This window comes from Nelusetta ayraudi, unplaced genomic scaffold (assembly GCF_046127955.1).
Source record: "Nelusetta ayraudi isolate G7.1 ecotype Tasmania unplaced genomic scaffold, CSIRO-AGI_Nayr_v1 ptg000070l, whole genome shotgun sequence".
NCBI lineage: Eukaryota > Metazoa > Chordata > Actinopteri > Tetraodontiformes > Monacanthidae > Nelusetta > Nelusetta ayraudi.
This window is the reverse complement of record NW_027466120.1, coordinates 8,583,482-8,598,216: the sequence shown is the minus strand read 5'-3', so window position 1 is coordinate 8,598,216 and position 14,735 is coordinate 8,583,482. Positions and strand designations below refer to the sequence as shown.

Genomic DNA, 14,735 nt, shown 5'->3' with positions numbered 1-14,735 from the left:
ATTTTGAAAGCCTCATAAGGTTTTTAAAAATAAAACCCTCTTTGGGATAAATGAGCGTTCTGTCCTCTTGGGTTACGGTTTGGTCCGCGACCCATTTACCAAGGCGGAGGGCAAGGAGGTCAAGACATAAGCAAGAATGTCCGTGCAGTCAGTTTAAGGAAAGTGTTGCTTAAAAAAAGCACACATGGAGTTTTGCTTGTGGCCTTACAAAGGAATGCACTTCAGTCAGTCTGGGTTATGTGGTGGGTCTTTGCCCCTTAATCCTGGAGACCTCCATCTTGGTCTCTCCGTCGTCTTTCACACCAGTGAAGAAGCAGAGTTCACGCTGACTGGACTCATTCTGAACAGGAGGTGTCTTGATTGACAGGTGCGGCAGCCCCCATTTATCACTAAATCAGATGAGAGTGCCGGTAGAACTATTGGACACGCTTCCTGCTGTGCTGTGCAGCTCTATATAAGGTTGTCAGTGTCTTCAGTGGAAAGACATAGAGTGCAGTGCAGGTCAATTCACACACACACACCTTATATGGGGAGAAAAGTTGGTGGAAAACGTTGGTGTGGAACAACAGAGCATGAAATTCCTCTTAAATCCGGTCTGAATCTCTGGAGCAGATCTTGGTGCCATGCTGCAGCTCAAAGATGACCTAAAAAAATACAAACACACTCCCTCTCCGTTCATTAGGGGGTTACCCCACATTCACTGATGATCCACTTCTACCACCAGCATTAGATTTAAAACAAGTCCAACCGCCAGCACAGCCACTCAAACAGTCGACAAACAAACTGTGAAATTAACGCGAGCGAAATTCGCTTTGAGTAACTTTGAAATGTCCTGAACACAAATTTTGGTTCAAAATAATAGTGTACATTTTATTTTTTTGTAAGTGAGGGTTCAATATTGTGGCAGATCTGCCTTTTGTAATAATTTCCAATATGACTATATGGATAAGTACATTGCCTGTCATTATCAGTGCCTGTTGTTTTGAGGTCCTCAGGCAGAGACGCTGCTCAGCTGGCCAGCGAACAAAACGCTGCAGGTCTCCCTCCTTCTAAACTCACCTTGTCTGTTCTTTTTTTTTTTTTTTTTAATTTATTTATTTATATAGTTCATGTTCATCTCTTCATACGTGTCCGAGAGACCCGGTTGGAATGTGTTCCCTCCAACACTGGCCATCCTGATATGTCGCTTGCAGTAGTGACAATTCAAAGATTACAGGACAGAATTTTTCATTTACACACGGGACAACGCAAACATGTTCCATGTTCAGTTCAAGCGTCGCTTCTGCTAAGTTGTGTGTACATTTTAAAACGTGCCTTTAAGGTTAACAGACACGAAGAGAGGGCTTGATTCAAATGGGAAGTGAGATATGAGAATATTTGATTAAGACCTGTTTGAATTCATGGAATCAAACCCACAAGTCAGTGACTCCGACTATTTGATAAGCCTAAACTACCTGTCGACAACTCTTTGTGCTTTTTATTGGTATCCATGTAATCACTCCAACCACTTTACGACATGATTTCCTTTTGTTTTTGTCCCAGCTAACTGTGTCAGTCAGTCGAGGGCTGCAGCCTCCAGAGAAAATTGTCTTTTCAAGTTCAGATGGAAAATCTGCAACCTCCTTTTTAGCTCCTCTGCCTATTTAGACAGCTGTCTTCTTCTAAATCTGACCGTCCTCCGAGTGTCCAGCTCACACTGTGGGAGATGAACACAGTTTTGCCACGCCAAGGCTGGCAGGCACACATGGACGCACACATGCACAGACATACTTTTTTTATGTTGTCAGATTATTATCAGGATTTTTTTTTTTTTTTTAATTTCCATTATAAACTCTGCAGGCATGGACGTTGGATAGAATATGCCTGCGAGTTAGAGACCACATTTGCTGCTTAATTAAAAACAAGTGGAAGTAAAATATTGTCATTTTCAAGTTCTTTCCTTGGCCAGGGCGATACATTGTAGCATTTTAAAAAGCTTTTATCAAATCAACATCATTCTGTCTTGAAGTGAATGAAGAAATGAAAGAAACAACAGCGAGGTCTGCTAATGTTTCCCCCACACAAATGAACAAGTTTCAAAGGCCCAGAGGAAGTTGTACACCTCCCTTGAAGCAAACATGCCCTTGGCTTGTTCTGGCCATTTCCATGGAGACTATTGAAAACCAACTGTCACATGACAAAAAAAAAAGGCCTCTGCCCATGTTATAAATCTTGAAACAGGCGTGTCAAGTGTTGCGAGTGGACTGTGAATTAGTCATCGACTCTGTGTGGACATCAAATGATGGCTGTCAACAAGGTTTTATTAACAGCATTTTGCAAACCAGTACCACGTCTGTCAACCACATGCATTGTAGTATATCCTCTATGTTCTTTTACATGTCAAGCATTAATGAAGTAACATTTTTTTTTTTTTTTTACGCAGGAAAGTATTTCTTCAAGAATTGACATACTTGTTCATCCAAGTGTTTGAAGTCTAAGTGTTTGCTCTCAGTACAATAAAAGTCATTTGATTTTCCTACCTTTAGAACTGTCCTCACATATATAAAGAATCGGTAGGTGGCCTAAATACAAATTGCTCTGTCAGGCACGCTACCTTACAAAGTGGGCTTCCTTAAAAATGTAACAGACTGCACCTTTCTGACAAACATACTAAATCTATCGCCGTTCGTTTGACACACGTAATCCTCAATGCTCCCAATGAGTGGATCAGCTTTGTCATTGACTTTTGCCTCCGTTTTTTTTTGCACGCACAAAGTGTGCAAAGGTACAAAAACCCAGTGGTAAATTGATTGGTCCCAGGTATGCTGGTTAAAATGAGAGTGGAGCTGGAGGAAGGTACAGTCTGCACTAATTAGCTCCAGAGTGGGAGGGCAGGTGTCTGATGAGGGTGAGGGGGCCGTCCCAAACTGCCGAAAACAAAACTGTGAGACACTCAAAGGTCAGGAGGTCAGGAGGGCCTTAGGCCGCAACACTCCCCTTTGCAAATGTTTGCATGGAGCCTGTAATGTATGGATATGTGAGATAGATATAAAGGATTAGTAAAAATGTCTTATTCAGCTACTATGGATTATGATTGCACGCACTAACTTGAACAATAACAGCACATTTGCACAACACAGGAGGATCTAGATTCAACTTGTCATACAATTTGCTGCATCAAAGCATCAAGATGTCTTTAAGTGTTCTGGAATTTAGAATTCATTCTAAACAAAACGTGCGCTGGTCTCTGCACTGATGGCTGTGGGTGTGTTTACTGGATAGAGGAGCACACAGCCTGCAGCTTTAACAGCTTACACAGGAAGTCAGTCAGCATGACAACACACAAAAGTGCTACCAGCAGTTTCTAAAAAAGAGAGGGGAAAAAAAACAACACTCTCGCTATTTAGTGCAGCAAAAAAGGAGCAGTGCAGTGCCACACTACACTGCTCCGGGAAATACTTCTACTGTTTTCAGTCATATTTTCTTGGAAATGGGCTCATGCAGTGATAATCCATGGCACACATACACACAAACACACACACACACACACAAAAAAAAAACAACAGCAACAACAACCACACTACTGATAATGAAGAGTTGCTGCAAAAATATTTTGGTTCAGTCGGCTAAATGTTGCGTCACATGTTAGTTGCTCGTTACACTCACTCAGAGTGATGCCCCTGGGACACTCAAACGCATTCTCAACAAACCCTCTGTACTCTTAGCAGGCAAATGTTGACACCATGTTTATCAGGTTTTTTTTGTGCCACTTTAAAAATGTCCTCAAAGTTGTGTTGCGGTCAAAGATTTCAAAACTCTGTTTAACTTGAGGGATGGTTAAAAATAGGAGGGGCGACATTTCATTAGGAAATGATTGAATCTCACAGCGTATGGCTCAATACGACCGTGACGTCATTGTGACTGTCAGAAAGTTATTTCTGTGTTGTTGGGGCCCTCTGAGGACCGTGTGCAGGTATTATTTTTTTTTCCTCTCTCTCTCCAAGGATCCTCCTAGGTTGATATGGACAGACACACATACGAGACACCTGAGCGTTAATGTTTAACAGAGAGACAGTGTGTAACGTGAAGAGCCAGGTCAATAAAAAAAAAAAAAAAAAAAAAGTGGCACACAGCAAATTGAAATGAAATGTGGAGGGAGCCTCGAGGATCGATGGCTTGTTTTCACCGCGTATAAAGCTGCTCAACTCGTTTCGTGTGTGTGTGTGTGAGTTGGGGAGGGGGGGAGCATGTGCGCGCGCGTGTGCCCAGCGCGCTTAACCGCCCCCGCCCCGCCCCGCCCCCATCCCACCTTCTGGGTGTGCGTGCGCGTGTGCGCGTGCGACGAGCCTGCCTCGAGGCGCTCTTATCAACAACTCAAGCTACTTCCTGGTTTTAGTTGTTTTTTTTTCTTTCTTCCTTTCAGTTGCTTATGCTTTTTTTTCTTTTTTTTTTTTTAGAACGGCAGTCTTCTTGCTTGCTTGAGTCGCGGCGTGCACGCCACGCACGGCCGCTCACACACACGCTAGTGGTCAACTCGCGGGACAAGAGAGAGCGTGCACTTTTTCCTCTTTCTGTGTGTGTGTGTGTGTGTGTGTGTGTGTGTGTGTGTTGGCGCTCACTTGAAGCGAGTGGACGTCACGACAGACAGTCAGTCAGTCAGTCAGTCAGGAAGGGCCCCTGTCGGCGTGGGACCGAGAGGAGAAGAAGAGAAGAGAAGAAGAGAGGAGAAGAAGAGAAGCGAGCGTTTTCATTGATGTGTGATAAAGTGACCTGACATGCGGAACCGAGCCGAGGCTCCGTGAAACACCGGCAGTTTCTCTCTGCGTGTCAGCCGCATTTGAGAAAGTTTTTTAGTGTTTGTTTTTTTTTCCTCTCCCCGCCGCTGTCGGAGGAGTTTGGAGGAGCACCGAAGAGGAAAAGTTTGCTCCTCTCTCTCTCTCTTTCTCTCTCTCTTTCTCTCTCTCTCTTCCTTCCTCTTACCTGCTGCCCGCTGCCGCCGTGCAGGTCCGGAACCAGCTGCAGGATGTCGGACTCAGCCTCCAGCTTCCTGCATATCGGGGATATCGTGTCCCTGTATGCCGAGGGCTCCGTCAACGGCTTCATTAGCACCCTTGGGTGAGTTCACTGTCATTTCATAGACTGCCTCGCTTCACCGACAGTAACGACAGTGCGTTGGAACACTGTAACAGTAGGTGTTATGACGAAGCTTTGCAAGCTGATCAATGGAAACGGTTTGGTTTGTTTTCTGTTTCTCGTCAGGTTCTTCGAATTTTAATCACCGTTTTGGGTTTTAGTTTCTGATGAATATCTCAAGAGATGATGATGATGACACGATCATGGTTGAGCAGCAATGTGTGGTCAGCAAAAGCAGGAAAATTACTTCTGACACACAGGAACGTTTTGGATGAATTGAACCTCCCTATTATTGTCATCAGACTTTGCGTCGGATTAATGTAGCATTTCAGCGGGGATGCATCATTCTGCACAACATTTACTACACGGCTGCTGTTGGCGCAGCAGGTTGTTGTAATATCGACAAGGGTGAAAAACAAAACACAACACAAACAACTGCGTATTCACAGAATAAATATGATTCCAACTTGTGTCCTCCTCCTCCTCCTCCTCATTGTCATCTTCATCACCAGTACATACTGGGGCCTTTCAGAGTCATCTGCACACCCTGCTGAGTGGTCCGCTGCCCTCCATCTATCTGGTTAACTTCCACTTTGTGGGTCTGCGCCAACAGGTGCGAGCAGCATCTGAACCCATTTTGGCCTGCGTTAACCCAACTATTTATTGCTGCGCTGCTTTCTTTGAAAATCGGGGCTGCTGTCTAAAAATGTTTTTCATTGCTGCAGTTGCTTTAACAGCTGCTATCAGCTCGCCCAGTTAGAGGCCAACCCAGCTGTTGTGATAGTATTTTTTTCAATATTTAAGTCATCCAACCCCCTTATTTTAGCATTATTGTTAAATTAACAGTTTGTCGTACTCAAACAGACAAACAATGACAACGCTCAGCTCTGCTTCTGAATTGTGATACTGCCACAGTCTCATAACGGGCTCGTAACATTTGTTGCACCAACCTTGCGCTATCAAGCTTTTTTAAAAATGAGTTCACGACTTGAGTTTGTTACAGAATGTTGGGTATCGTCAGATGTGGTAGGCTTTACTTCAAGCACCATTCCACACACAAAGTCACGGCTAAGGGAAAATACACAGTGTTTCTGAATGTTCTGCCAGGGTGCCTGCGTATTGGGCCTAGAGTCGGAGTAGAATTTGTATCAGTGGAGCTGCATTTGTGGAGCTGGCAGCGGCATTTATTGTCTCACCTTAATCACAACAGGAAAGGGCAGCTTTGTCCGCTAGTATAGCAGGGAAAGGAAGTGGCAACAAGTGTGTCCAAGAGAGATCCCCTGTGCCATTATACGTCCATGTGTGTGAGTACGTATATTAGGACGCAAGTGTTTCCTGTATTGTGGTCTTGACCTTCTCAATTTCTATGACGCCTGTGGCTCCGTGTCTGCAGCTCGTTGACCTGCGCTGCATAAAAAAAACAAGCCGTGCGCAGGCATTCGTTTCCTCCAGGTTTAAAAATATGCCCACCTTTTGTTGGGTAAAAATACTTAGCGTGAAAGTGCTTGTGTCAAAATTGAGAGGCCTGATTAAGTAGAGGCCCATTGTGATGAACCCGCACTTTCACACCGTATGTCAAAACCATTTTGGAATCGCTATGATGAATAAGTGCAGGACACTTAAGTCAAGTAGGGTGCTGACTCAAACCCCTGGATATTATAAGACACATCATTCGGCTCAATGGGCTTTGAACGTTTCCTTCAGCTTAAAGGAGCAATATGCAAAATTCACCGTATCATACATCAGGACAGGCAAATATAGCTACGACACAGAACTTGGCCTGTCACAGCATGCAGAATAGAAAGTGACGGAAAGTGACGTCACTGGCCTCACTCAGCGTGTCTTGCTCACCTTGTCATTGTGGGCTCGTCTGGTCGGCTACTTTGGTCTGATCATGTTAGTGCATGTAAATCTGCTCACCTTCCCCGCCTTCAGAAACACCTATGCTAGTAGCAAGTAGCATGGCATGCTAAAATGGCGGCCTGAATTGTAATGAACAAAATAACACAAGAGGAACTACCACGAACTTGCAGTAATGTAGACTGTGTTGCTTATTATCAGTAATAATAAAAAATAATAATAATATATTTTATTTAAAAGCGCCTTTTCGAAGCACTGAAGGACACTGTACAAACAGAGGCAATAAAACAACATTTTCCACTGAACTGTGTTGGCCCTACTGACATATCCTTGTTTATTTGTTAGAGCTTCAGTGCTTTGCTACACTGACGGCAGGTGAGGGCCTGCAGGGAGACGGTTTGTTTTGGCGTGCACACACCAAAAGTGCAGCATGTAGCGGCGCATTGATATTGCTTCGCAACGGTTAGCACAACAATGCCAATAACCTGTCAACATTAGACCTGCTGCATGTGTGTTTGTTTGTTTAAATCCAGTGAAAGATATGAGTGACTCTGTATAGCGCTGCTGCATCTGGAACAAGCTGTCAGCTTTTCAAAGGGTTAATATTACCCAGTAGTCCAGTCTTCTTTATTTTGGTCAATGTTAGGGTTAGCAGCCATTGTGAGCTTTTTTTGTTTGTTTGTTTGTTTGATCAGGATTGTCATTGTAACATTTCCATCAGTTGTTTTTTCCTGTTGAGTTTTATTTAATTCCACTAAAAGTAAATTATAAAAAACTCTATATTCAATTATTTGAATAATGTAAAATTATAAACGGAGTGAGATGAGCTCTTGTAGTGCGCTTTCAAAGTCTTCAAAGTAAAAACTAGTCAAGTGCAACTGTGTTGCAGGTGACTGTGGTGTGGCTGAGCTTTGCTGTTTCTGATGTAGCTGGCCATGCGTGGCATTGTGGTTGTTTTTCAGGTGGTGAAAAGATTTGTGGTATTGCTAAGTGGAGCAGACGGCAGGGTTTTGCAAAGCTTGCAGTTAATGTGCTTCAGTTCCTCGCCAGGTTCTTCAAAATTTTAATCACAATTTTAATTTTGATTTCTGGTGAATTTCTCAGAAGAAGGAGAAGATGATGATGATGATGATGATGATTGAGCGGCAGTGTTTGGTCAGGAAAAGGAAAAGGACTTTTGTTGCTTGGGGGATGTGTTGGATGAATTGAACAGCCCTCGCTCGCTACCTCCTCTTCTCTGTGGCAGCGTGTTCATTTCTGGGCTCCCGCTCAGCGTGACCTAAACCCAAGTTACAAGCCAAGCCAGACATGATTCCTTACTATCATGACATTAACATGTGGAGTGAGAAGTGAACCCATGGGTTACTTGAGTCTAAAGGCTTTCTTGCATAGTTGTGTACCTGACTGTGAGACACCGGTGAGAGCAACACTGAGTAGACAGAGGAAGAGAGTGGCTCAACCGGCTGCTTTCCCAGTCAAATTCAGCTGATGGAAGCAAACAGGATTCAAAGCGGATGTTCACCAGCACTGAAGTCATCCCCCAACCCAAGAACCTATTAGCTTCTGTTTGTTTAACAAAACCATCTCTCTTCAGCTCTTTATGAATATGGGATCCTTTAAAAGCTGCATTGCCCAATAAACTTGAATTGATAAGGTTAGTTTGGCTTAAAGGAAAAAAAAAAACAATCTCAAGTGTGCTTTTTTTATCACTTCTGTCACTCAGTGGATTTGTTTAATGTTGTAAGGATTTTCACTCGCACAGGCTCGTTCACTGTTGTTGAAACTGGATGATGTTCTTTCTTAAATCATATCTGCTGCTTCCTTTAATATTGTTGTTATTGCATATTGGCCCCTTGCTTAGTTAGTTGCTGTTGTGACAGTTAACATGACTGCATGGAGATGGAAAATAGCTTTCAGAAATGCCAATTCCTTATTCCCCAGATATCTTAACTGAATTTCCTATTAAAAATAAATAAATAAATAAATAAAATCTAAAGAATCAAGCATAAAGCTGATTTCTAATGTAGATTGATTGAGTAAGTAAAGGTCAAGAAATGTCATGCTGCTGCTAGATGGTTTGAGTGGCTGAGTTTACATCAGTCAGACCTTGCCGTTGCTAATGGACCTCCAGGGTTGCCAGTCGTTTGCTCTCTCTTCCATCTGGAGAAACGTGTCTCCCAGTCTCCTGACAGCTGCTCGAGGATCCTGTCGTCAGGCCGTCTCTGGCTGGCCTCCTTCCATGAGGGTTCCAAGTCCAGGCTTGTCTGCTACTAGCGTATGAAGTTGGTGTCTGTAATGTGTGCCCGATCGATCTCTATCTGCTATGTGTTTAGTCTGCAGTCACCGGTACTTGTTGCTGGTTTTGTAAGACCGGTGTATATTCAGAATTCTCCAAAGGCTGGGAATGTTTGAGATGAGTCCTAATGACTTCACATTGGTAGCTTTGTCTGATCTCCAGCTGGGGAAAGACTATCTTTACTTCCCTTTTATTCCCTCTTGCTGATGATGCTGCAGTTAAAATGTCAAATTTAATCGTGCTTGTCCATATTAGCCGTCCTATCAGGGGTGCGTGGCACTAAATGTGTCAATAAATCCCTCCTGTGCTCAGTTTGGCCTCTCCCCCAGGTGTCACACTGTAATTCATAGGTTTCCTTGTGCTTTCTTTTGGAAATATTAAATAAGTGGATAGAAATACTCTGACTGCTCAACTGACTTTCAGATGAGGAACCGTAGCTAATTTGAATTCCTCAATCCATATTTAAATCCATTTATCCGGCCACAGGCTGGTGGTGGACGGTGGAGTCGAAGCACATGTGACAGACAAGAGATTTGAAACTGAGTTTTATATTTGACTAAACCCCCCCCCACCCCCCAAAAAAAAACATTTCCCAAAGTGAATTTTATCCAAATGAACGGCCATGTGAATTTGTCTGCGCGTGTGTATGCGAGCCAAATATTGAACAGTTGTAGAGGAAAGATTGGATTGTTGGCTTTAAGATACTCTTATTCATGTTTTTGTTCTCTTGAGGAGGGCAGGCAGGCAGGCAGGCAGGCAGGCAGACAGACAGACAGACAGACAGACAGACAGACAGGCAGGCAGGCAGGCAGGCAGGCAGGCAGACAGACAGGCAGGCAGGCAGGCAGACAGACAGGCAGACAGACAGGCAGGCAGGCAGGCAGGCAGGCAGACAGCGACGATATGTCAAAAAGATTTACAGATGACAAACTTTGATGTGTGAAACATGATTGCTGATTCAACAAAGGCAAACAGGTCAGCAGGTCAGTCAGTATAGGAATATGACTGACAAGCCCATGAATAGAGCAATCAGCTAACACACACACACACACACACACAACCTCACACACCTGGGCCACGCCTGGCAGGCAGACAAAGGAACTGATTGGCTGTCACGGTCTAAATGAATGAACGTCAGCTGTAAGCAGTTGAGGTGAAACATACACAGAGTGACGGACGCAAGCCGATGTGTGGGATACGATGGCGAGATTGAGATGTAAACTGGAGGAAAAGTGAACAAGCATTTACAGAAGAAGAAATAGGACATAAATAACTTTGAGGGGAAGAACAGAAAGTTTGAGAAGCACATGACACAGGGAGGAGCCACCAAGGGGAGGTGTGTCCTCCACAACTGCTTGGGTTTTGACTGGTGGGGTCACAATGGCTTCTAATGGCTTGACAGAGGAGCCGCAGCAGATGGATGCAGTGTTTTGGTGAGCCACCTCATAGGAGAAAATAATATATCATGGGCTATGTAGAAACTGTGCTTTAATGTCAACTGAAAATGAAGCAAAGCAAAGTTGCAACCAATGCAGTGTCGCTGAAGCCCCACCAGGGTGTTTGGCTCTTTATTGAAATGACAGCAGCATTCAAAAACTCACCTGCGATTGGGGTCCAACCGCCCAAAGACTGCAGGACCTGCACCTTCTGTGCTCATCTGGGTCGTTTATGTTCCGCACTACTGAATAAATATCCAGATGTGGATGGAAAACTGCTGACGCGCAAACTTCAAATCGCCAAACTTCAAAACGTCTTTTTTAACTCTTGAGATTTAGGACTTGAGAGACAGATACATACATAGGACTTTGAAACTAGTCTTTTTTGTTTCTTTAAATACACACACACACTGACACGCATGCACTCGGCTGCTCCCTCGGGCCTTTCTGTTTCATGTGTTGCAGACAGTCTGCACATACAGGATTACGCAGCTATTCACGCACTCATTACCTCCATTAGGGGGCAGCTGTGTGACCGTTGAGCACCTCTGTTGCCTAAACACTGATTTGGAGAGAGATTAACTCTAATGACTCAAATGCTGTTCCACTGGGGGCTGGGCCGCTTCCCCGGCTGACTGACTGACAGGTTGCTTGCTCTTCTAGTCTCTGCACCAAAACTCCTGGAGTCTTCCACATAAGTGAGAATCTATAAGTCATAGAAAACTGATCCTTTCTGTGTTTGATCATAAAGATCATTGGATTGACGACAAGTGCAAGTCGGAGGATTGGTTATTCAAGCACACTGGCGGTTTAGGTGTGAATTGAAAAGAGTTTCTCATCATCTCTCATCTTCCAGAGGTGCCATGGTGGAGAGATCAAGTGCAACCTTTTTTTTTTTTTTTAACCACATACGTACCGTGTTATTTATCATATTGTGCATCCCTCCTGCTGTCTTCTTGCCCGTATCATGGGCAAATGGGAAACGTTGTCATCCTCAACACACTTTTTTTTTCTTCTGTGGCTTTTCTCTGCAGGTTGGTAGATGACCGATGTGTGGTCGAACCAGCGGCAGGAGATTTGGAGAATCCTCCGAAAAAGTTCAGAGGTAACTACCAGAGACGGCCCACATCTGTGTGTGTGAGAGTGTGTGTTTGTGTGTCCAACAATATCCCATACTTAATCAAATCTTCCACTTGGTGCTATTGTTAAATAGGAATAAAAGACATTTCACACAGGCCAGGAGGCCTAGTTCGCTCACATCTAGAGTGACAGGCTACTTGATTATTACCCAGAAAGACAAAATTTAGCATCAGCTGCAGTTGTGCAGCAGAACTGTGTGGTGGTGGTGCAGGTTGTGTGTGTGTGTGTGTGTGTGTGTGTGTGTGTGTGTGTGTGTGTGTGTGTGTGTGTGTGTGTGTGTGTGTGTGTGTGTGTGTGGGTTTACGTACCACTTGGTCCCCATGTCTTGCTGGTTTAGACACAAACCACGAATCAGTAAGTTGACCCAGGTTCAGCATATCTGATTCTGGAAGCAACACTGTTGTTTTTCTGCCTCGAAAAGATGGGAACAAGATGACTTTGGTGGGTCTTCCACCTGTTACTGAGATGACAACAATAGCAGATATGGAATTGCCAGCCTTGGGAAGTGTTTCAAGTGGACACTAGCAAGCTAGCTGGCTTTTATCCAGCCAAGTTGTGTAGACGCTGGTGTTTGAAAGGTTGCCATTTGAACAATGTGTCTTCCTGAAAAATGAATAAACCAATAGTTGAAAGGTCTGCAGGTGTTCAACAAGTCGTTTGTTCAGGAAAACGCTGAATAAAATGCTAACTTAGAATACAAATTAGAACGCAGACTCCATTTACTGAATGTAACTGACACAAAAAAAACATTTCATATTAAATTTATATTCAAACGTTCAAAGAAATGTGATTTTATATATTGGCAATTGACTGTAACCTGCTTTGTAAATATTTACTATGGCAAATTCCATTGAAAGTATTTCATCTAATCATATTAGTTGAGCACCAGTGAAAATGAGTCAGACCCTGAATCTGAGTGCCCAGATGTTGGCTAGTTTTTCTGACTCTATCAAAGCCAAAAGCCTGCCAGTGGAATGTGTTGGATAGATCTGATGTGTGTCCAGCTCATTTTTTCCCCGCCTGCTCAAACGCCTTGGAACGTATTCACTCACATGTGGTGAGTCCATCTGCCATCAGCTCAACCTGTATGAAGTAGCGAATCGGGTTTGACAGCTCACTTTTAAATCCAACAGCTTGAAAAGTAAAAAAAAAACAAAAAAAAAACCAGCAAGTAAGTCAAGCAAATGCTAGGATCAGTTGACCGCAGTGCTACTACTACACTCTAATGTTGTATTATTTCCTTTTTTTTTTTAGTCAACACACTGTATTCTGCACAATGATCCTTGAGGGGAACTTTAAAAAGCTGCATGACAGATTTTAGATGAGTGGTTTATTATGTTGTTGTTTTTTTAACACTGATTTGATGCACAGGAATTGTTAAGGTCGAGATCAAAGATAGAAACAGTGTTTGATATCTTGAGACCATCCAGTCAGTTTCTCTGTTATCAGCAATAAAAACAACAGATTTTTTTTTTTTTTTTTAAATTAATTATTTGCTTGATGGCATACAAAGGATCAAGACAGACAACTTGTCTTGATTCCATTTTTTTTACGATATATAAGGCTAACTAAAAAGTAAGATTCTTAACTAATTAAAAAAAAAAATGAACCAAGATTAATTTAAATATTTGTTGTACAGTATTTAGAAAGACTCATTTCTTTTGGACAGGGATGAGTTTCAACCTGAAAATCCATTCAGACAAAATTATGTTTGCTTTACATGCATGCACATGTAAATTGACATAGGAAAAGTCTTATTGTTGTTAAATGTTCAGGATCTGCTGCAGGAGAGTCAATATTTACCTTCTGCTTTCTCCCTGTCAGTTTCCCGTCGAAGATGTCGTTCAGCCTCGGTGTGACTTTATTTGTCCAATATTCAGCTAAACCCGGCCTTAAATTGGTCTCACTGCTGCTGAGTTAGCCCGGCTAAATGACCATATTTGGTCACGTGGCAGAAGTTAATCTTTTTACCGACTTTCAACTTGACTGTCTGACTCGTCAGTTTCCACCTCAGCGGTTTGATCTGAGAAAATCTGGTACTTTTTGCACGCTGATCTACAGTCAGCAGTCTTTAGGTTTTATGTGCATAATCTGTAATCTGTACTGCCTGTTTCTATGTACCATCTAATATCTGTGTATCATGTCTGACATGTCGAGGTACAACTTTGATGTGATCATTTGAGACCCGTCCGTCAACCTTGCGAACGTGTCTCTCCTCAGACTGCCTGTTCAAGGTTTGTCCCATGAGTCGCTACTCGGCTCAGAAACAGTTCTGGAAGGCCAAGCAAGCAAAACATGAGAAGGACAAGATTGGCGACGTCGTTCTGCTTCAGAAACTGCAGGTGAGCGCCACATTTCTGCACTTGCACATCTGACCACCACCTCGGGAAAATCAGAGTTTGAACACATTTGGCGTCAGTGTTTTCTCGTCATGGTTTTCTGGTGTGATTGAGGCTAAAACTCAGCCTGGATGATCATTTATGATACAAACCCTGATCATGAAAGCTAACGTTCACTAGGCACAGAGGAAACACCGCAGTGTCTATGCCATCGTCATGCATGCCATAGTCTCCGGCTAGTTTGTGTCAAAGACTCAACTCAGATGTTTCCATCGTGATTTTTTTTTTTTTTTTTTACTCTGCGTGTTTTGTTATAGCACGCGTCCAACCTGGAGCAGAAGCAGAATGAGACGGAAAACAAGAAAGTCCACGGCGACGTGGTTAAATATGGAACAGTCATGCAGGTAATAACTGTTATTTTTTTTTTATGAAGACAGGTTGTCGCAAACAGGACTTTTTTTTTTTTTAATTCTCTTTTTTGTGATTTGTCAAGCGTCAGCCACCAAGTTTAGGTAAAAGCAAACATTAAAATGGCTCATGCGACCTCAAGGC

General features: G+C 43.1%; 2 protein-coding genes across 5 annotated transcripts in view; both read left to right on the top strand.

Annotated features, from left to right (window-relative positions):
- The window catches only part of LOC142898896 (tyrosine-protein phosphatase non-receptor type 7-like), a 59,501-nt gene that overhangs the window by 29,253 nt on the left and 15,513 nt on the right, over nt 1–14,735 (top strand). The window lies entirely within an intron of this gene.
- itpr3 (inositol 1,4,5-trisphosphate receptor, type 3) overlaps nt 4,861–14,735 on the top strand; it is a 40,702-nt gene continuing 30,827 nt past the window's right edge. For 3 of the 4 annotated variants that reach the window (XM_076042174.1, XM_076042170.1, XM_076042173.1), the window contains exons 1-4: nt 4,932–5,094; nt 11,739–11,809; nt 14,065–14,186; nt 14,501–14,587. In XM_076042174.1, coding sequence (XP_075898289.1) covers nt 5,003–5,094; nt 11,739–11,809; nt 14,065–14,186; nt 14,501–14,587 — 372 coding nt within the window. In that variant the 5' untranslated portion in view covers nt 4,932–5,002. The other variant, XM_076042172.1, reaches the window with a different exon arrangement.